This window comes from Camelus bactrianus, chromosome 16 (genome assembly GCF_048773025.1).
Source record: "Camelus bactrianus isolate YW-2024 breed Bactrian camel chromosome 16, ASM4877302v1, whole genome shotgun sequence".
Lineage (NCBI taxonomy): Eukaryota > Metazoa > Chordata > Mammalia > Artiodactyla > Camelidae > Camelus > Camelus bactrianus.
The window spans coordinates 54,884,806-54,907,585 of record NC_133554.1 but is presented as its reverse complement, the minus strand read 5'-3'; the positions used below and the strand labels follow the sequence as shown (position 1 = coordinate 54,907,585).

General features: G+C 46.4%; 1 protein-coding gene across 1 annotated transcript in view; it reads left to right on the top strand.

The window, feature by feature from the left end:
- The window catches only part of GRB2 (growth factor receptor bound protein 2), a 60,321-nt gene extending 44,707 nt beyond the window's left edge, over positions 1 to 15,614 (top strand). The window contains exons 3-6 of the mRNA XM_074343671.1: positions 3,647 to 3,744; positions 8,685 to 8,807; positions 11,508 to 11,676; positions 13,487 to 15,614. Of these exons, the coding sequence (XP_074199772.1) occupies positions 3,647 to 3,744; positions 8,685 to 8,807; positions 11,508 to 11,676; positions 13,487 to 13,672 (576 nt within the window). The 3' untranslated portion in view covers positions 13,673 to 15,614. The remainder of the gene's footprint in view (positions 1 to 3,646; positions 3,745 to 8,684; positions 8,808 to 11,507; positions 11,677 to 13,486) is intronic.
- Positions 15,615 to 22,780: the final 7,166 nt, after the last annotated feature.

Below are 22,780 nucleotides of genomic sequence, written 5' to 3'. Positions count from 1 at the left end.
TCTGAGTTGTCCATAGTGAAGAAAGTCTTATTTCTGGGAATTAATTTTTTTCATAAATCAGTGATGGTAAACTACCACGGTGGGGGTTTCTGAAGCCTCACTGTGTTATTTTCTGCTTCCCCATGTATTTTCTGTGTGAAAAGTTTGTACTGGAGGTGTGCGAGGCCCTGGTATGTTTCTTACATGTAACTTGGACCGTAATATTACTGTGTTCTCATGACTGAAATATTTCTTTTAGTTGAAGTATGATGTCCATGTAGAGAAGTTACATATCATAAGTGCACAGCCCCGTGAATTGTCCACACCCAGGCTGCCAACCCACAGGGCAAGAGATAGAACACTTGCGACACCTCAGGAGCACCCATGTTGTCCCTTCCATCGCCTGGAATAGTTTTCATTTTTCTGTAGGAACCTCTCACATCCTTTCTTATCATTTAGTTTCTTTCTGATTGGGTCTCAAACATTACTTTCAGTCTTTTTGCAACCAGAAAGAAAAAAAAAAACCTTCACTGAAACTTGTATCTTCCTCCTTTCATAATCTCATCTCTTGATCAGTCTGCTTCCGTTAAACCAAAGTGTTTTGATGGCTACAAAGTCATAACTCCAGGGAATAGAGGCTGTGAGAACAGGCAGCTGTGCAGTTGACAGCTAAAAGCATGCCTTGGAATTTTCAAAACTGAATGGAAATTTGGTGGTTGAACTCAGCCATCTGTTTGTTAAGAGGTAACAAGTCAGCAAAAGGTAAGCTGCCCTTGTTTTGGGGAAGTGGTGATGGGGGAGCAGTTTCCTCCTTCTCAGAACTCTGATCAGGCTTAAAAATTACTTGTGAAGGCTGTGTGTGAGCTTTCATCTAAAACCGTAGCAAATTCAGCACCGTCTTTGTAGATGCACACTCACCCACATCTGGTTCTGGTCCCCTTCTCTGTTCCACTTTAGACTCACTTGTGTTAATTGGTGCCCTTGGCTGTTCTACACATTTGAATAGAACTTTATTTTTAACTTTTAAATTACGCCATTCTGGTTTGGGGGCTTGTGTGTGAAGGCTTAGGTCCCCAGGGAACAGCTGGATTGGGAAGACCTGGTCCCTGCTCACACGTGGCCAGGCTTACCAAGCTCTTTCTCCTGGGCTTTGCCTCTAGCAGAACCAGTCTTTTAAAGTATTGAGTCGAGAGGTTTAGAGGCATGCATGGCAACACCTCGGCTTTCTTGCAAAGTAATACTCTGGATCCTAGAATGTGATGGAGAACCACAATTTTAGCTTCCCATGTATTCAAACATTACCTTAAAAGATAACATACACTTCCTATTTCCAGACCTTCCTGGGGGAGAAAAGCATACCAAACACCAAGTATTAATTTTGTTCTAGTTTAGAACTGTAGTTCTAAAGTGGTGCCAAATCTGGGAGTTGCCCTGGAGTTTCTGTTACTGTTGGGGAGACATTTTTTAGGGGGAGGTTTGCCTCTTCTGTAGTGAAGGTGACAAGGAGAAGGTGCACTTCTGTGGACCCCTAGGGCGGAGCACAGTTAGCCTTTTCTGCACAGTTATTGGTCACAGATTAAAACGGGCCTTTTCCAAGTGATTTCTTTATTCTGTTTTGATGCCCAGACAGGCCACAGTCACCTCCTTTTCGGCCTGGCTCTCCCCTGTCTTCCAGGAAATCTTTAGAATAGGTAAACAGCCCTCCATTTCAGGGATTTTAAAAGATATTTTGAAAAATGCTTGTTCATCGGCCTTCAGGGTTTATTGTTTATTATCATCATTGTAGGATAATGCTTTATAAGATAATTACTAGGCCACATTTTTCTTTAAGCCCTTTTTGGTAGATAACAGAAGCCTGGCCTTAAACTCCTTTGCTCTCGTGCTGTTGAGTCTTGTGTGTTGCCTGCACAGTGACAGGCTCCCTCCTGAGGTCACAGCATCACCTGTGGATGCTGGTGGGTTTACCTCGGTGCTTAAGGACGTTAATGTTGTGGCAGGGAGCACGTGGAGAGCCTCTCCCTCCCAAACCTTTATGCTTGGTGTGCACTTCATAATAGTCTACACACAATTTTTCTGGACACAGCACATTTCATTGTTTTTGAAATGCAGATTTTAAAATTATGAATGTATTTTACATATATTAGTTTGTATCATCACAATATTTAATAAAATACAATTTTTTAAGGGAAAATAATGATGAAAAAAGTTTTCATCACTGAGGCTGATGGGGTTTGCCAGTAGCTGATTCTTTCAGCTCTCTGTTCACATTTATTAGTTCTTGCAAGATTTGCTGCCTTATCTTGCACTCTTAAACTCAGTGGCTGACACCGCAGGCCAGAGGTTGGCCAGCATCACAGAGAGGCACCAACCTTATAAACTTCTCAGGACACAGCCTCTGTTCAGAAGTGAATTCACTAAGAGGCATCACTTAGCTGTTTGTTGGTTATTGGTCAGTCTCATTTACCCTTCCTAAAGTTGGTCTGACTTTGAAATATCAGTACGTTTACACCATGCTCTCTAAAGCAGTCCAGGTTCTAATCTGGTCACAAGTACAGCATCATGAATAATTTTGTGAAGAGTTTTACCGACTTCCTGTTTCTGCCATGTAGGTTAACTAGCCCTGTTCCGGTCCATCAGCATTTTCCCCTGTTTGCCGTTTTGGAGTTGGGCTCAGGTCTCTATTTTCTCTTTTAAGTTACTGACGACTTTTTTTTTTTAATGCCTTACACTGTTTGCCTTTTGTTAGAAATCTAGAATTCAGAGGATGGCTTTTATTACTATCCCTAGATCTATTCCGCTCCTTACAATACTCTGCAGATGATAGTCCCATGGCCTAGCCCATCCGTGTGAGTCAGCATTGGAGAACACACTCGATTGGGATCTGAAAGTCTGCGTGGGATTCACTAGCCCGTAACCTTGGGTGGTCTTGTCACATTCCTAGGTCATTTTCACTTTATAGGATGCAGTGGCTCAGTTATATGCTGTCTGGGACTTCCCCCTGAGCTGGGCTAGTTGGCGTGCTGCCCACATTCTCCAGCTTGAATGCCTTGAGGCCCTTGGGGGTGAGAGAAGTAGGTAGGACTTGCTGTGCCTTTTCATTAAAATACTTTGTTCCTACATGAGGGCACATGGATGTGCACACAGGTTGCAGCGTGATGGACCTATTTGGTGGCTGGCCCATACATGGGATAACCTAGAGAGGATACTAGGAAATCCCAAGATTGCAGCCCTGTGATTCTGGAGATGGGCTTGAAGATCTCCGGAGAGGTCTGAAAGCTCTCTCTGTTGCTGCTCACGTCTGTTCTGCCTCTCTCCCTTTATTCTCCAGCATCCGTGTTTGCTGTTTTCCAGAGTCTCCCCTCAGAAACTCATCTCTTGCTTTTCTCTCCCTCTGCTTTCCTACTGAGGGTTTAATGCTAGATATTTGGGAGCCTGAATTCTCATTTCCAGATATAATTTCTTTTTCTTTTTAATTATCAGAGTTGACATAATGCTTGTTGTTTGAAATTACAAGAAGTCTTGCGTGCATGTAACTGATAATACTCCAAATAACACCTTTTAAATTAAAACAAACCTAAAGGGCAACATAATCGTCTTCATGGCTACCCCTTTTTAAGAGTGAAAAGGAAATAATTGCTTTTTTTCCCCTTGTCTTAATACTTTGCAGGTTTTGAATGAAGAATGTGACCAGAACTGGTACAAGGCAGAGCTCAATGGGAAAGACGGCTTCATCCCCAAGAATTACATAGAAATGAAACCACATCCGTAAGTTGGGCTCTGCTGACCCTCCAGGGTCAGACCCGCCTGCCTGTTTCAAATCATGTTTCTAAAATTGAGATCATTGGGATGAATGTCATACTTTTAATTCTGTCTTCCCAGGGAATTAGCAAAGCGTGTTGAGTTGTCCATGTTAATGAGAGTATATGAGAGTATAATAGTAATAGCCGATGTTTTAGGTAATAACTGTCCATAATCTTCAAATGACGAAACAGCAGTTATGCAGGCTCATCATTCTCTTTCCGTGAGACCCTTCGTACCAGATGCGTTCCATAATTCTTCATTTTTTGAGTTTTAGAAAGGGTACTTACCACATGGTTTTGTATTGACATGTTTGGTTTTCCTGTGGGACCATATCTTAATAATCTTTGTATCCCCAGAGCACAATACTTAGCATATAATTGATTTTTAATAAATGTACACTGTAATCACCGCCCTTGCCCTCCACTTCAGTGTTTCACTTCAGTGAAAACAAAATGCTCTCCTACTTAAAATGCTGAGAGCAGTGAAAAAAAAAGTTTTTTTTTTTTAATTCCAAAACCACTAGTGCCGCCGCACCCCCCCAGCGCAATTTATGTGGATACGTGACATGGTGGGACCCTGGGAGCCCTCACAGACCACTGTCCTCCCGCCCTCACCCACCACCTCTTCTATCGTCCCTGCTCCTCTCTCAAAGCAGTCATTTTCTTGTGAGTATGTCAGAACTGAGGCTGTCATTGCTCAGACCAGAATGCCACTGAGACACAAAGAAATGTAGGTCCCTGCTATTTGCTTGTTTTAACACAAAATGTAAATAAGACTTTGAGATGACTGCCGCCCTTGAGTAGCAGCCCTTTGTCCCTTTCGCCCATTGTCACTGTTCTAATGTGTCCCAGTCATTTCTCATCCCCCAGGGACTAGAGCAGAGATCCTAACCACACCTTATCTTACACAAATCTTGCAGCATCCTACATAGAACTTAATGCCATAGAGCTCGAAAGGCCCTTGACAATGGTCTAGTTCATTCCTCGTTATCCTACAAATTAGGAAAGCTTCTAGTATTTTTATTTCAAAACCAGTGATTTTTGAGTATAGTTTTCATTCTAAAAGACTCATATAGAGCAATATATGAATTTCTCCCATACACGTACTCCTTTCAGAGGTAACCACTAGCAATTAAATGTGGCCCAAATGCTATTTCATGAACCCAGTCTGTTCTAAAACGAGGATTTGCCTTCGGTAAAACAAACAAATGATTCAAGAGCTTCACCATAAAACTCTTTTGGGTCCATGCCTTAGTCAATAAACTCTTACACGGTTCTTATCATGTAGCAGAGACTGTGCTAGGAGCTGGGAAGTTAGGTTCTGTAGTTAAATTATAGTATAATAAAAGTCCGTGTAGTTAATGTGAAGTTCTTCGAGATACCACATCCAGGAAGCCTTAACCTGGAGAGATAAGCTGGGGTTACCCTACAATTTGGTAATGGGAAGTCACCTATACAGAAGTTTCCATAATGAAGAATCTGTCCTCAAGGAAGAAGGTCCTCAAGGAAGTTTTTTCCTTTAAGAAGAACCAGACACCTTATAATGGATCAGTAAATGTTTCATTGAATGATTTGCAGGGAGAAAACCAGTCTAGCTGATAAAGTATACTTTTCTAGTTTTTGTTTGGAACTTGTACTCTCTAAATCTTTGTAACTATATGAGTTTGATCTCTTCCCCCCAGAAAAGATACTAGATTCCTTGGAGAATTTGCCTTCCTCTTTATAAACTCCCTTGTAACCTGCACCTTGCTTTTGTGCCTAGTAGCTCAGAAAGTAGTTCTGATCTGATACTGAGACCCAAATTCTTGTGCAAAGGCCTGGACCAATTTGTTCATGATAATAGAAGCCAAAAGTATTAAATCTTCAAAGGTGCATATGGGAGAGATCCTGACCCTCTGTCAGTAGATTGATAATGTCCCTCATTGGACGTCCCTGTAACATTAGATTGGCGGTTATGGACACGCAGCCATGCCCAGGTTACTAAAATGTAGGCACACGTAGTGCAGAAAACTCCAAAAGATGAGATGACTACAGATTCCGGAGGCATTCTTGTTGCCACTTAGTGTCCGTATTTGCTTTGGGGGCCGTGTGGGCTTTTCACGGACAGCATCACAGAATGCACTCCGTGGGGGGAGGCAGTCGGGTGGTGGTTAATGGGAGTCGCAAAGTGCATCCTCCCTCAGTCCATACAAGGCAAGTAATCTGTGCACATCTACTCCTTCAGTCCATCCTCAAAATAGATCAAGGGTTGGCTAAACTGCTTCTGTAAAGGTCCAGATAATAAATACTTTAACCCTTATGGGCCATGTGCAGTCTCTGTCATATCACATTCTCTTCTTTTGAATTTTTTAAAACCCAGTTCTTAAAAAAAATTTAGATTGTGGGCCATACAAAAACCAGACCGATTTAGACCAAGGGGCATAATTTGCTGACTTCTGCATTAGATCCAGTGATAACAAAATTAACTTAAGTTCCTTTTCATTTTCATATTTCCAGGCCGAAAGGGAATTCAGCAGAAGCATCAGACTGTAATTTTTATATTGAATAAAATGCCTGTGGCTCTAAATCCTTGTTTTCCTTCCAGTTGCTTCATGTGGTGTAGGCATTTCATATCTGACTGTTGAAAACAGAGGAAAGGCTGCCTTCCTTGGATAGTTGCAGTTACTGACACAACTGATTAGCCTTTTAGGAAGAGTCACCCTCATGGCTGCTTCTCTCTTCCCACTATAAAGAGCTTTGGAATAACAGTCGATCGGGAAGCAGCCAGCACAGGCTTGGTGGTGGTGTTCTTCACAGACGTGATCTGAAAGGCAGGCAGTGCTCATCCAGTCCAAGCTCTGAAAAAGGATAGCATATTGCCAAAAAAGGCCATGCCCTTGTACCTGTGTGGTGGTTGGCCTTACAGGCCTGTGTCACCTTATGGGATGTGACTGGATGTCCGTGAGTACAGGGTCAGTGTTGTCTCGGAGCTGTGGGAGAGCACAGAGGACCCGGCCCCCTTCCTTCTCCTCTTCCTCCCTTCCTCCCCCACCTTCTAGTTTTTGTTAGGGAGGAAGAGGGAAGTTTAAAATGGAGTATGACCTAATACTGCATTTGAGCTAACAAATTAAACACAGGCTACAAAATGATTGTTGGCATTACTGTTGCAGCATGAGTTGTATATACTGGGGGTGGATCCAAATATATGCTTTTCCCATTAGATGAATATGGAAGGGAGCCTGTAGGATGTAATAAAGAATTGAATTGGAAAGTAAGATGCCTCCTCCCATTAGCTTTCTCCCTTTTTATTTGTATTGTAGTATAAACCCATCTTTTTAAAACTTTAAAAAATTTTTTGACCATAGCCATGTAGTTACATAAAGATATCACTATTAAAGGAAGCTAATCAAATTTACAAACAGTATAAAATGTTTTAACTGAGAGATAGCTGTTCCTCATATAGTGTCATATCCCTTACGTTGTGGGACATCTTTGAGAGGGAGGGGGAGAGAGAGAGAGAGAGAGAGAGAGAGAGAGAGTGTGTGTGTGTGTGTGTGTGTGTGTGTGTTTAGTGAAAACAGGAGCAGATACAAAAAAAAATCTTTAGTAAAATAGTCTCCAAGTAATTTTCTATTTTTCAATCTGGGTGCTGATAACAGGGGTGTATTTACTTTGTAAAAATTCCAATCAGAGTACTTCAGTCCACTACAGTTTTTTAAATTGAAAATGAAAAATGAGTTAATTTTAAGCTGAGGGCAAGAAAACACTGAAGCCACATCTGTATATTTGTGCACTGTAAGGGAAGGTCTAAAAACATACGCGTCCAACTGCCGACAGTTGCTGCCTCTGGGGAGTTTGAGGAAAGAGTCTTGCTTTTTATTTTTACTTCAGGCTCATCTAAGCTATTTTAATTTATATTCATTACTTATACTTTATAAAAGGGAGAAAGAAAGAACATGCCTGGTGGGAAGACTAGGTGGGGTGGTTTAAAAGGAAAGAGTATGGCTGTTAAGAACCTTCAGCCCCCCTCCCAGCCAAGTGCCTACTGTGTGCACGTGCATCAGGAACTGGAGAGCAGAGGGATTCTCAGCTCTGTTAGCTGTCCTTTCAGAGCTGGAGATCGTTCTATTGTGTTAATATGTGATTTCTCTTGTGCGCCCTTGTTTCCAGGCAGTGGGGGACTCATTCTCGATTCCATGAATCCCTCACTTTTTCTTTTGACCAAGGTGAATTAGCATTGGGAGCAAAAGAATCTGTAACTTGCTCCAAATGAAAAAAATCAAATTTTGCAACTAGCTGCTTCTGCACAGGATAAATTACGGCGTTTCTAGTAGTTCTGGGAAGCCACACTCTGAGCAGTGACAGCAGAAAGAGGCCTTGAGAGGAATGCCAACCGGAGCCACCGGTCGAGGCTGCTCCCTCACAGCCGGATCCTCTCCCCTTTGGGCTGACAAGACCCAGCAGCCCTGTCTGTCTCCAGCTTCTGGGCCTTCCAGCTTTCCTAGCCCCGTTTCTCTTCATCCCACTGAGGCAGAGCTGCTGCCTTATCAAAGGCGGCGAGCAGGGCCTGTCTCCCCTTACGTGGCTCATCCTGTGCTCAGGTCGATAGGCCTGGGCTTTCCCCAGTGCCTCGCTGATGACTCAGGAGGGCGCCCAGGAGGCCCGTTTTTAAGTGTCTTCCTCTACAGAGTGGCTCTCGATGGTGTCTCTTGAGTCAGTTTCTGGAGAGTGAGGAAGGGTGAGGATGCCTGAAGGGAGACAGTCCTCTCTCGGGAGTGACTGAGCAAGTCCCCTGTGGAGACTGAAGGGTAGAGAGGGAGGCCCCTTCCTCTGGCAAGGAGTGTTCTGTTCCTCACATTTCAGAGGCTGGATATCCCGTTTCTTTGTGGGGAAGCAGATGTTGACTGGCTTGCCTTCCTTCCTTAGGTGGTTTTTTGGCAAAATCCCCAGAGCCAAGGCAGAAGAAATGCTTAGCAAACAGCGGCACGATGGGGCTTTTCTGATCCGAGAGAGTGAGAGTGCGCCTGGGGATTTCTCCCTCTCTGTCAAGTAAGTGTTTCCTGCTCTGGTGCCCGGGGTCCTTCTCCAGCTGATGTAAATTGTGAAGCCACAGGCCGGATGTCTGGCTACACGCACCAAAGGTGGCAAAATAGGAGAGGTTTAGCCTAAACAGTGTTTTACAAGTCAGAAAGTTTTACATTAAGATCCTAACTTCTGGCTCCTCGTAAAAATTCCCTCTGGCAGCACTGGGTTTCAGTTCCCATGTGGAAACAGTCTTTAGTTACTGGGAGCAAATACTGGTCGGATTTCCCAAATCCCCACCACTCTGCGGTATTCTTCACACACACAGCTCTGTCCTCCTCAGGGCCCCCTGCAGCTCTCTTTAACTGATCACCATTTCAGCTGCCTTGTGCATCTTTACCAGATACCAGGGATCTAGCTGAAACCTACCAGCACCAGCCTAGGCCTCTCCTGTTGACTTAAAAGGTTACTACAAGGGTTTTAGGGGTTTTGGCTTTCACAGTGGTAAGTTTAAATGCAGAGGGGAATGGGGAAGGCATGGAGTTATACCTTGGGAATCATGGAGAATATAAATTGGAACTTGGAAAATCCTAAATTGATCACTCCGCATCCATGACATAAGGATTTTGAATCAAACTGTCATTTCCATATGTGTTTTGACTCAGTCCATTTCTAACTAGCATATTATCACAGGAATCCCTCCCCTCAGAATCTTACAAATCAGTCATTATTTATATGACAAAGAGGTGGTCAGATTAAAACTCAGATGACTTTTAGTATAGATTGCATTGATTATTTTAAAATGAAGACTGAAACAATTTGCCATTTACAAATGATATAAAGATTTTCCAGTTTCAAAAATCAACTGAATATCTTGTTTCATTTTAGGACCAAATGTGTGGTTACAGTGTAGATTTTTTAAATGTAGATTTAAATTTAGAATTTTTGTGTTCTTTCTCGTAGTGAAGATATGGGAGGTGGTTTCAGGTGATATTTGCAGTATCTTACAGATTTGTTTCCAGTATAGTTAGGTTTTAGTCCCAGCGTGAAAAAATTAAGCTGGATCTAATTACTGGTTTTCTTCTTTTAACAATGGCTTTTTTTTTTTACTAGACTTTTTTTTTTTTTTAGAGCAGTTTTAGGTTCATAGCAAAATTGAGTGGAAGGTACAGAGATTTCCCGTGTACCCCCTTACTCCCACGTACATAGAAACAGTGGCTTTTTGATGTGCTTGATTAAACACATGCAAATGAGGATCTGGTGAAGAGCATCTTGAGGTGGAAGAGTCTTTAAGCTTCTAGTTAACTTGTGTTTCTTCATCTGTTTTCCTTACATTTTATACTGACCTGAGTATAAATCAAACAATGGAGGACGAGGAATACAAGCAATTAATCCTTGAATAATGGCCCCAAACCCCGTGGCAGTTAGTGTTCCATTGTCCGATTACCAGGGTCCCTGCCGGTGTTCATGCCCTGCCTGCCAGGAAGCCCCTCCCCCCATTCCATTTTATCAAATAAAACCTTTAAAGAGTCCACATATTTATTGTTTTAGAAATAAAATTTGGAACAGATGTCATAACCACCTTTAACAACACAAGCACATGCACAAAGGAGGTTCACGAATCCACAATCTCTAGTTTCAAGGTGTGGTGAGTCTGTAATGGAAAAACTGCTACTTAACAGCTCATTGTCATGGACTCTTGTACTTTTTGCAGAAACCACCTGCATTGCATGGTGGGAGTGGGCTTCCGTGGGGCCTGAAGTGTCATTTGAGTATGTCCTTCCTCATAGAACTTTTCTCCCCATCTACCTTTTTTCCCCACATAACAATGCTATGAAATAGCATTACTGTCTCTAAACACTTGGTAGCTCCTGTTCAGTGTCTTCCCTGAAGCTCAGTGCTGCCACCTGCTGGGCTGTTTTAAAGAAGTGTTTATGCTTTAATGTTGATGGGAGGAGAGACTCGTTCATTGACTTAACAGATCTTCAGAGAGTGCCTTTTGAGGGCTGGGCGCTGGTGTGGACACTGAGGACTCAGCAGAAGGTAGGACAGGCACAGCCTTCGCTGAGCTGATTTTCTGGGCAGATAGCACAGTGGCCACTCAGGTTCTTGCTACCTGTGTGGGTCAGTATAAAAGGGGGCATTTACCTTCCTACCAGGTGGTAGAGAAGCCTTGAGGGGGGTGTGCCTGGGCCTCTTCTTTATGTTCCAGCATATTCTTTTGTTCTGAGACCTTTTTCCCATGAGTAGAACTAAAATCCCTGAGTGGAAAACATGACTTTAAACTCTTCCCAGTTGCAGTCCCTCCTCTTCTCACCTTATTTCCTGTCCTACCTTTTGTACTCTTTAAATAGCACATAAGATTTCAGTTCTTTTTCTATTTGGAGCACATAGAGGTATTCCATAGGTTAGGACATTTCTCTTTTTATTTACAAATGTCCCCAGAATTAGACAGACTGCCAGACAGGGTTTCCCTGTCTGGTGAGGATTCTTCTTGTTGTCGCTGGTAATCGGCAGTCCTGACGGAGGGGTCTCATCGCTCCACGATTAACCTAACTCTCCAGCCAAGGAGTCAAGCTGCACTATGGTCCTGAGCGCCTCGGCCTGTGGGAGGGGTGGCCGGAACACTAGTTCTTTCAAGATGCCTCCTTGGTGGGCAGGTGGCCCTGAGTAGCTGGGACCGAGCCCTCTGGCCTGTTCTCACGTGTGTCCTCTGCCCCTCCCCAGGTTTGGAAATGACGTGCAGCACTTCAAGGTGCTCCGAGACGGAGCTGGAAAGTATTTCCTCTGGGTGGTGAAGTTCAATTCTTTGAATGAGCTGGTAGATTATCACAGATCTACATCCGTCTCTAGAAACCAGCAGATTTTCCTCCGGGACATAGAGCAGGTGCCACAGGTAAGCCTCATGAGCAGCGAGAGCAAGATCAGTTTTAGTAACTAAGAATAGCTCCAAAAAGAATATGAGATGAATACATGTATGCTCGTGTGTGACTGAAGCATTATGCTGCAGACGAGAAATTGGCACAACATTGTAAACTGACTATACTTCAATAAAAATATTTTAAAAAATAGCTCCTCGGATGATCCAGCAATCCCACTCTGGGCATATATCCAGAGAGAACCTTAATTTGAAAAGATACAGGGAGAAGATAGCTCAAGTGGTAGAGTGCATGCTTAGCATATACGAGGTCCTGGGTTCAATCCCCAGTACCTCCATCGAAAAACTAAATAAATAAATAAACCTAATTACCACCCCCCCAAACAAACAAACAAAAATTTTTTTTTAAAAAAAGAAGAAAAAAAAGAGAAGATATGTATGCCCCAATGTTCACAGCAGCAGTATTTACAATAGCTAAGACAAATGACTGGATAAAGAAGTTGCGGTATATTTCTACAATGGAATACTACTTAGCCATAAAGAGGAATGAAATATTGCCATTTGTAGCAACATGGATGGACCTGGAGATTGTCATTCTAAGTGAAGTAAGCCAGAAATAGAGAGAAATTACCATATGATATCACTTATATATGGAATGTTAAAAAAAATGTATTTACAGAACAGAAACAGACTCACAGACATAGAAAACATGGTTATGGGGGTTGGGGAGGAAGGGCGTTGGTAGGGATAAATTAAGAGTTCAAGATTGGCAGATACTAGCTACTATATATAAAATAAACAAGGTCCTACTATATAACACACTGAACTATATTCAATATTTTGTAGTAACCTATAGTGAAAAATAATATGAAAACAAATATATGGATGATTGAACTATTATGCTGTACACCAGAAATTGACACAACATTGTAAACTGACAATACTTCAATTAAAAAAAAAGAATAGCTTCTTAGGCGTGTGCTTAGTATGCACGAGGTCCTGGGTTCAGTCCCCAATATGTCCACTAAAGAATAAAGAAAAATGGAAAAATCTTAAATTAGTATCAACCTTACCAAAACAAACAAAAAAAGGAAAAGAATAGCTCCTCGGGCAAGTGGGTGTTTTTTTCAAAGGATCACCTCTGGGGCTTCCATACTCATTATTCAAAATGTCGTCCTTAAGATTTGAAGTTTGAAATAAGAAATAGTTTTGCCTTTTCCAGAGGTTGCCTCTCTGAAGTGATGTGTTGCTAGTTAACCTTGTGTCTCTAGGAACAGAGTCTTTAACACACTCTCAAATATCCTTGAAGTCAACTGTGAAGAAAACCATACTAGTAAGGGAGTGGGATCCACACTCACTCCAGTATTTGTTTCTCAACTCCTGGTCGTGTGTTTTGGTTAGCACCACCTTATTTTATTCAAGCTCTGAACCTTTGACTCTAAAACCTTAATAAAGATTTTGTAAGTGACAAAGTGATAGGAACTAAAACGTTTATTTTCCTGTCTGGGATTGTAAACAAAACTTCCCAGTGTCTGTTCCCGAAGTTCTTTCCCCTCAAAACAGCATGTGCTTCTCTCTGCTTAATGATAGGGCCCAACTGGGCGCCATCAGGGGTGTGCACCTGAGTGTTTTTTGGAGCACTGATGAAAGATTACATGGCCCCCAATCTGTAAGAATTAGTGGGACGAAGGGGAGAACTGGGGGTTATTTTAGGAACTGTGAATAAGCTGGCCCATGTCTGTTTCCCCCGATCACTTGTCCCGCTCACGAGGGGGCTGGGCCGTGACACGGATGCAATGTGTGTTCTCCCCCCGCCTCTCTTCTGCAGCAGCCAACATACGTCCAAGCCCTCTTTGACTTCGATCCCCAGGAGGATGGAGAGCTGGGATTCCGCCGGGGAGACTTTATCCACGTCATGGATAACTCAGACCCCAACTGGTGGAAAGGGGCTTGCCACGGGCAGACCGGCATGTTTCCGCGCAATTACGTCACCCCCGTGAACCGGAACGTCTAAGAATCGAGATTATTTAAAGAGAGTGGAAAATTTTAAACACGTACAAAAGAATTAAACCCACAAGCTGCCTCTAACAGCAGCCTGTGAGGGAGCTCAGAACACCTGGCTGGGTCACCTGGTGACCTCCTCTCACTTTGGTTGGAACTTTAGGGGGGTGGGGGGGAGTTGGATATAACAATGCCAAAACTTACCTATAAATTAAGAAGAGAGTTTTTATTACAAAATTTTCACCGCTGCTCCTATTTCTCCTCCTTTGTCCTTTTTTTCATCCTTTTTCTCTTCTGTCCATCAGTGCATGACGTTTAATGCCACATATAGTCCTAGCTGATGCCAATAATAAAAGAGAAGAAACCAAGTGGGCTGATATTTTCTCTATGCAAAATGTCTTGAGTCGGAACGACGGGAGAACAGCCGTTCCTGTGTTCCGCGTATATACACACAAAAGGCGAGGCGGGGGGCCTTGCTGTTGAGCTTCTGCCAGAGGAAGATGGGGGCGAGCAGGAACCTGCCCTGCAGCCCCCCAGCCCTGCTGGTATATTTGGTCAAAGTCCGACGTAGAGAAGGGGTGACGGGGGAGTGGTGCCCCTCGGGCGTCCTGCGAGCCAGGCCCCAAGCTGATGTCTCTTCCACTCTGTCTTCCCTTTCTAGTGGTGTTCTCCAGCATGTTGTTTCTCATAGTGCCTTTTGCCTCATTTCAAGGGTTGCTTCTGAGTGGTGTTTTTTATTTGTTTTGTTTTAAAATAAGTTAAAGACAGTCAGCCAATTTGTCTCCTACTCTGTGTAAATATTTTCCCCTCAGGGGAGGGAAAGCAGGGTAGAGGAGACTGAAGTGAGGGTGTGGGCGTCCTGCCTGTGCAAAGCCAGAGTCTCTCAGCTTTAATATCCGTCAGCCCCTCCTGCACCCCCCCCCCCGAGTTGAAGGGGCCAGAGCCCTGGTATCTGGAGTCGTTACCCTGGAGTGTAGTGTGACCCAGTTGCAACGCCTCCCCCCCCTTAACGCCTGCCTGGATCCAGCTGAAAGGGGGTCAGGGTTCTTGACCTTGTGGTCTCAGGTGTTGTCCGCCCCCTCCTTAGCCCCAGTGGCCCCCAGGCGCCAGGCTAGAGCCAGCAAGTTTCAGACACAGAAAAGCCCAAGGAGTTGAACTGTATCAGATTATACCATGTTTCTGCACTGGGGGGAAAATGTGAGTTTTCACTTTTTCTTTTTTTTTTTTTTTTGCCCTAAAAGCTAGAGGTATCTGTTCATGGCTCTCACCTTTTGTGTCCCCTACCTGACCTGCCCAAGTGAGCTTAGGGCAGCATTCAAGAAGCAGCCTGGGTGATTTTTCATGTCCCTGTTCACAGCGGGCTGTGTTCATAGCTGCTCCACCCGACCCCCTGAAAAGGAAATACCTCCATGAAGCAGGGATACTTGGAAGGAAGGGTTGCAAATCTAGGAAGGCTGCAACCGTTGCAAAGCTCTTTCTGTCCGCCTCCTGTTGGCTTCTTGTCCCTTGTGGTGATGTGCCTGCGAACTCTCCCCTCACCCCGTCCCCTTCCCGCAACCAAAACGGGACCGCCAGGACTTGGTGACAGCCTTTGGGTTCTGAAGCGGTTCGGTCAGCGTCCCACGGGCTGTGGTCATACAGCCAGACTCGGCCAGGAGCATTGGGAGGCCCCGGAGGCTAGAGCATCGCCTCTCCCGCCCCCGCTCTGCTAGCTTCTCTTTTCTTCGCTGATGATAAAAGGAATCTCTGGCATTCTACACCTGGACCATTTGATTGTTTTATTTTGGAATTGGTGTATATCATGAAGCCTTGCTGAACTCAGTTTTGTGTGTATATATTTAAAAGAAAATCAGTGTTTAAATAAAAAGACCTATGTACTTAATCCTTTAACTCTGCGGATAGCGTTTGGTAGGTAGTGATTAACTGTGAATAATAAACATACAATGAATTCTTCACTCTGTATCTTTTCTTTTTTTCCCCCTTCGCCTTAAAGTAAAAACCTAAAAACTCTGTCAGGGACTCAGGACACTTGTGTCCTTATTTTGGACTCACCTCGCTCCTTGGGGAGCATGTTGGTCTTGTGGGGCTTCCAGAGGCGTGATGTCCACACCACACTGCTCATCAGAGCCCCAGACCCCACCCTCCAACACTCCGAGGGCACCAGCCAGTGCGCCTGTTTTTTCCAGCAGAAGCCGCAGGCCATGCTGGTCTAGACCCAGCGCCTCATGAGAACAAAGGACACGGCTGGCTTGGTGCTCGTTCCCTCCCCCCACCTAGATGAGGGACAGAGGGACAGAAGGAGTGTCAGTGCTGGAGCAGTCTCCTGTGCTGAGTAGCAAACTCGTCCGCCCAGCAGGCTGCTTTTGGGTGAGACTGGGCCTGCTGAACCACCCACAGTCCTGGCTACAGGAGGCCAAATAAGACTTGTTTAGAGAGAGAACAGAAAAGACACGAAACCCCAGGAGTTTCCACTTGTGTTCCCAATCCAGTTTGTAACAGAGCCCAGCACGCTGCCTCAGTTACGGCTCCCTTGCTTGGACGAGAGTCTTCAGTCCTTCCCTTCTCTGCAGTGACCGTGAGAAAGAACTTGACCCTGAGCTGCCCTGTTGGAGGCTGCTGGGCTCAAGGTCCCCCACCCCACCCCCGCCAAGGATGGCTCCTCCAAAGCTGAGCAGAAGTTTCCAGCACGGGGCCATTTAAGTGAAAACTTTCGGCGGTGACTGTCAGCCTCACTGAGGCTTTTTGTCCTGTTTGGCCTCAGAATAGCGTCAGGATTCATGGGAAGATAGCTGCTTTTGCTCAACCAGTTTGGCAACGAGTTGTATCCCCATCTGACCACGACCACGACCACGGGTCTGTAATTCCTGGGGAGGGAGGCCTCTGGGTGGGAGCGCCTTTGGGGAGACTGCCGTGGGATGTGGTGGGACAGCTTAGGCTGGTGAGTGGCCTTGCGTCCTCCCCTTGCTGGGCTCACCCTTCAGAGCAGCCCTCCTGATCCACCAGCTCGCCTTCGTACTTAGTGACCTGGGAGTCTGCCTGTAACAGAGACTCCTTCTCAAACATGACTGTGGACGGGATAGTGGTGACGACCCCTCCCGAGCACGCTGGGGCTGCCGAGGTGGCACACTGGAAGGAGAAAGGCTGTGGGCACGTGGTCTGCCTTTCCTTGACCCTTGTCCCCTTGCTCTGCTTACAGGATGTGATCTTCAAGTCAGAACTTTCTGCTCTTCCAAGGTGCCTGGATAATTAGGAGCAATGATCGTGGAATTGTATTTACGTGGGAAATACTTGTGATTTACATGTTATGCAAGTTCCCCAGATCTGATCCGAGCCCTGTTTTTCACAGAACAAGAGAAGTTGCTTACATCTATGTGTTCCTTGGAGGGCTTCTCACACGTGGGCTCAGGGGTTACAGGCTTCTCCTTCCAGCCAAGTCCCAAGGCAAATACGTAATGTGCTCACTACCAAGACGGCTGGCATCAAAATCCAAAATTAGCACCGAATCTTAGTTTTTTTCCATCAGCGTTGAGGAGGTAAGAGTACCATTTTGTGTGCCAGCAGCCCTGGTCCATAAAGACGAGACAGTAGTGGGGTTGATTAACTTGCTACTCAGAGCATTCCAAACGCTGCTTTAAAACTGATTTACAACTGACGGGAGTTCGTTTGAAAGGTATGCCACATCCCATCCAAAACGCTGACTTGAGACAGCCTTTCAGGACTTGATTCTGGCTCATCCGGTAAGCAACACTGGTCTTGGGTCTCCAAGGACAGCCTTCCTGTTTAATATTCCATCCTCTTGTCAGATGTATCCGGAAGTAGGATTTTAAAAGCACGGCCATCGCAGCTGTCCTCTGAGTGAACAGTCACTGTAGTACAAAGAAGCTAGAGTGTCGTGAGTGCTCCGGGTCTGTGTAAGGACTGGCCCTGAGCTGCACCCCACTCCGTGTCCTGTGCTAGGGAACCAGAGGACTTGCTGAGGGCTCCTTGGGGCAGTTTACAGGGTGAACTTCATTCCTGGGGCATGTGGTGCCCTCTTCTATCTGGAACTGGACACACCTCTCCCCTCTCTAGTTAGAGGGCTGAGCCCATCTATATCCCTCCCCAACCCCCCGACCATCAGCTGCCCCCGTTTCCCCTCCCACAGGGCAGGCATCTCTGCCCTGCCGCATCCTGAGACTGGAAATTACCCACGTTGAGCTTCTCCTGTGCTTGACACCAGTGTGTTCTTGGGTGGTGATTCTTGTGTTAATGGGCAACTCCACGGGCAGAGAATTTCAGACAGGAAGTGTGGGCAACAACTACTAGAGGAGGAGAAGGCTGGAGGCAGGTGGACGGCAGGTGGGACTGAACCTGGTCTGGGGGAGATTGTTTTGAACAGGACGAGCGGACCCACAGGGCAGGCGGTGTAGTGTCAGTCGGGGTGTGTGGTGGGAAGGAGCCCCGTGTTGGGACACTGGTTTAAAGGGAGCCCAGGTGGCCTCCTGCAATGAGGAAAGAGTCCAGGTGGGACTTGGAATGCCAACTGAACAACGCCCACTTTCCCTGCTGGCTCAGAAGGGGTCGCAAGTCTGGGAGATGAGCGTCAATGGAAGATGAGTTCTAGGAAGACCTGACTTGCCACAGTGCAGGGAACAGAGCAGAATAGCCTGGAAGAGGCAGTTGAGGGCGTGATAGTTTAAGGGTACGAGGAGCTGCGGCAGAGCCCAGCCCTTCTCGTTCCTTCTGGCCAGTCAGCCAGGTACATGCCAGCCTCCTTGTGACTGGTGTGACCATGTGACGGCGTCCTGGGATGCAAGTGGTAGGTGCCACTTCTAGGCATGGACAGCCATGCAGTCCTTGCTTTCTCTCTCCCGCTGCCTGCTGCCCTGGAGAGCCAGAGAGGACTCGGCCAGCTCACCTGCCACACCTGGCATGAGAGGGAAATGAAAGGTCTGATGTCCTGCACCGCTGACACTGGGGGCTCTTTGTCACAGCATTACCCACTCTGATGTCCAGGAGCCACACTGGGGACCAGTGAGGAGGGCAAAACCTGAGAGGCACTGCTGAAAATGTTAGGTCTCGGGGGAGGAAATGGAATCGCTCATTACCACCTCAAACGTAAGGAAGCAGCCGTATGTCCTCCAGCTGACTTGGCTGAGCTCTGCCCGTTTTCTCTCGTTATCCTGACTGCCTCCTGTCCTTGTCCAGTCACGAGGCTGGCAGTCGTTGAGATGGTCCCATGGTTCACTCAGGCCTCTGCTCAAATGTGAGCGCTCCCTGAACAGCACGGGTCCCCACCTTGCCTCTGGCTCGCTCCTTCCCCACCACACTCTGGGTTTCTCTGCAGCCCTCTCACTGCCTCACTTCCTGAGGGCAAACTGTCTTTCTGCCCAGCTCGCCCACCAAACCGTAGGCTCCCCTGGGCAGGGACTCGGTCCCCAGTGCATCCGTTGCACCTGGAAGAGCCGCTGAAACTCCTGGGCTCCCAGCCGTAGTGTCCATCATCTGATAGGAGAGCGCGCCCCATCTCGGCTGCGAACAAGCCAACAGTGCCAGCCTCCCCAGTGCCCAGTCATGACTCAGTGGGAGGAGCCGCATGACTAAGGGGGAGTGTAGGAGTTTGGGGGACTTGCAGCAGCGGCTCCCACCTGTCTGGAGGTCGGGGAAGATCAAACAGTTGTGCATGAACAGAGCTGAGAGCCAAACAGGATGACGGCCCTGAGGCCTTGGGCAGGATTGCCCTGTGGGTTCCAGAAAAGGCTGAGTGGAGGCCGGGGCCAGAGGAGAAGTGGGTGCAGGGACAGAGAGGCCAGATGAGGCAGGGCCATGGAGCCATGAGAAGGAGCTGGAAGTGGGGAGCCCTGGGGAGTTAGGAGTTTGGGGGGATTTTTTTAAGCTTTACAGAGATTCAGTTCACTATCTAATAAGTCACCTATTTAAAGTCTACCATTCGAGGGGAGGGTATAGCTCAGTGTAGAGTGCCTGCTTAGCATGCATGGGTTCAATCCCCAGTACCTCCATTAAAAAATAAACTAACTAAATAAATAAACCTAATTACCTCTCCCCCAACAAAAAAAAATTAGTATACCATTCAACGATGTTTAGTACCATTCACAGAATTATGCAATCAGTTTTAGAACATGTTCATCATCTCTAAAAGAAACCACAGCTCCATTATCAGTGACTTGCCATTTCCCCCCAACCCATCCCAGCCCCTGGCAACTACCCATCTACTTTCTGTGACTATGGATTTGCCTATTCTGGACATTTTGTGCAAACGGGATCATATAATACATGGCCTTTCTTTTGCTCAGCATAATGTGTCCAAGGCTCATCCAGGTGGTGACCTGTATCAGTCCTTCATTCCTTGTTGTGGCCGAATAACACTCCCTGATGTGGAGACACCAGATCTGGTTTTTCTGTTTGTGCCGTGATGGGCTCTCGGGCTGTCTCCACTCTTTGGTTGCTGCAAACATTCATGTTGAAGGTTTTACGAGGACGTATCCTGAGGGAGTTTAAGCAGAGGAGCAGACAGGGTCCGGTTTGCCTAGAACAGTGGAGGAAGGGGGCCACGGAAGAGACGGCTGCAGTTGTCCTGGTGACGGAGTGGCGGGGGAGCACCAGGAAGCTGGTTCATCTGAGCCACATGTAGGAGGATGGGCTGGCAAAATGTGGAGGTCAAAGAAAAGGACAGGGGGTGATGACCCCTAGGATCCTTGCTTGAGCTGGGGGAGCCCTGTGAGTGCTGTTAATTGAGGCAGGGACCCCTGGAGGACAGAGAGCGGGGTGCGGTAGGGAGAGAAGGCAGGCAGGTTGAATTCGAGGTGCCTGTGGACAAACGTCTGAGAGCAGCAGCGTGTGTTCACCTATAGTTTAAGAGATGAATCTGAGCAGGGGACTCGGATCAGGGGTTGTGGGTGTGGAGGTGGCCCTGCAGCCCCAGCCCTGGGCGAGACCTCCCACTCCACTCTGTGAGAGAAGAGGGCAGAATGCCGGGTCTGAGGAAGGCTGGGTTCTGAGGGCTGGACAAGGAAGAGGAGGAGGCGGCAAAGAAAAGGTGGAAGAGGCCAGAGAGGCAGGAAGTAACTCAGGGCCTCCCATGCCAGGCAGCTGTGTCCAGGAAACGCCCTCTGTGGCCACCCTGCTCTAGATCCCAATCGTCTCTTCCCTGGGCAATCCAGATTGTCCCCAAACTGCTCCATCACGCCTTCTCTCCTGCTGAGAGAACCTCTCCAGCTGCCAGGCTGCTGAGAGGACAAAGTGCAGATTCCTGAGTCTCGGGAGAGATGGGTTAGGTAAGGTAAGGTAAGGTAAGGTTAGGTTACTCCAAGGTAAGCTTGGAGTCACAAGACCCAGGGTTCCTTTCCAGGCTGTGAGACCTTGGGTGGGGCCCTTAACCTCTGATTCTTCTCTCATTCACTTGAAAAGCAAGCCCACGTCGCCAGGTTGGCCTGAGGACCCAGGGAGATTGTCTATGTAGATATCTTACAAACTATTAAGTGCCCTGGGACCAGTACTGATTATGATCTCGGCATTCAAGGCCTTTTACAGTCTGAGCCTGCTCTAAGTCTCCATCTCTGTGGCCCGCTAAGTCCTCCCTGAGTGTCCCTGCTTTTGCTGAAATCTACCTTTCTCTGTGATCCGAGGCTAAGGTCTCTCTTCCTCTCTGCTTGTCTGCTTATCCCCACCCCGACTTGGGAACAGACCCTGCATGCCCACATCCTCTGAGAAACCTTTCCTGACCAGCTCCCAGTGAGCTCTGGCTCCACCGCAATCTCAAAACCCCAAATGCAGGACTGCTCCTTGATCTGTCCTATGGTCCCCACCGTCCTGCCTCCACCAAGCCCGGTGCTTGGCTTCAATGACCCTGTTGCTGGTGGTGGTCGATCTTATCTGCAGCCAGGAACAGCAGAGCAATGGTTGTGAGGACCTCAGACTCCAGGGCGGCCTTGGACAGGTCGCCTACTATCCTTTGCAAGGTAGTAACCAGGTAAGTAACCTCAAACAAGTTACCTTTTGAAGCCTCAGGTCAAGAAACTTAGGTCAGTAAAAGAAACTGAGGTTCGCACAGGGTAACGTGGGTTAATCAAGGCTGGCTCCCACACCTGGTAATTCATTCTGAGTCCTGGTCAGCCCATGACCCTGGTTCTTGCTGAAGGCAAAGGAATCCATCCAACATTTTCATTTGTTTAAATCTTCGATCCATTTGAAGGCTATCCTGGTGATCAGTGAGCGCTTGGTCCCATTTCTTATTTTTTTCCTCGATGACTACCCAGTTGTTCAGATTGTATTTATTAAACAATCCATTGTCAGCTCTCAGATTTGAGACGATGTATTTTATACCAAGTTTCCATATGGTGGGGACCTGCTTCTCTTTCTGTCCTGTCACTCTGTCTGTCCATGGGCCCATGCTAGGCATGCCGGACAGATTCCTGAGACTACACAGCAGGTTGGGACATCAGCTGGGGCTGTTCCTCCCTCATTGCTCTCCCTTCTCCCTTGTCCTGACTCTCTCTTGCTTGTTTGTTTTCAATGTAAACTTTAGAATCAGCTCATCTAGTGCCAGGGAAAAAAAAAGCCTCTGGGTGTTTTTATTTGGATCATGTTAAATTTTAAGTTACCCTTGGAAGAATTAACATCTTTATGACTCCTGAGCCTTCCTATCGGAGAACACAGCGTGTCTTTCCAGGTTCATGCCCTCTGGCAATGTTTCAAAGTTTTCCTCGTGGAGGTTTTGCATGTTTCTTCTCTTGTTTATTCCCTGATCTTTTCTCTGCTTTGTTGATCTTTTAAATCAGATCATCACTTCCATCACATCACTGAAGGGGTGGTTGTTTGTATATAGGAAGGTATTGATTTCTCTGTACAAATCTTGATCTCATTTCCCTACTGAATTCTCAGACTATTTAAAGTGGTTTGGCAGGTGATCTCACACAGACAGAACTATGTCTAAATCTTATGTTTAAATCCCCCTCGACCAGGCAAGCTCCGAGAAGTTTTTCCCACTGCTTCTAGGGCCCTCTGCATGGGAACTGGGAATTAGTTGAACATGGGAATTAGTTGACTGAGCGAATGACTGAGGCTGAGAGATGGAGGAAGGAGATGCTTCATTACTCCCCTGATGAAATCTGTTTAAATCTGT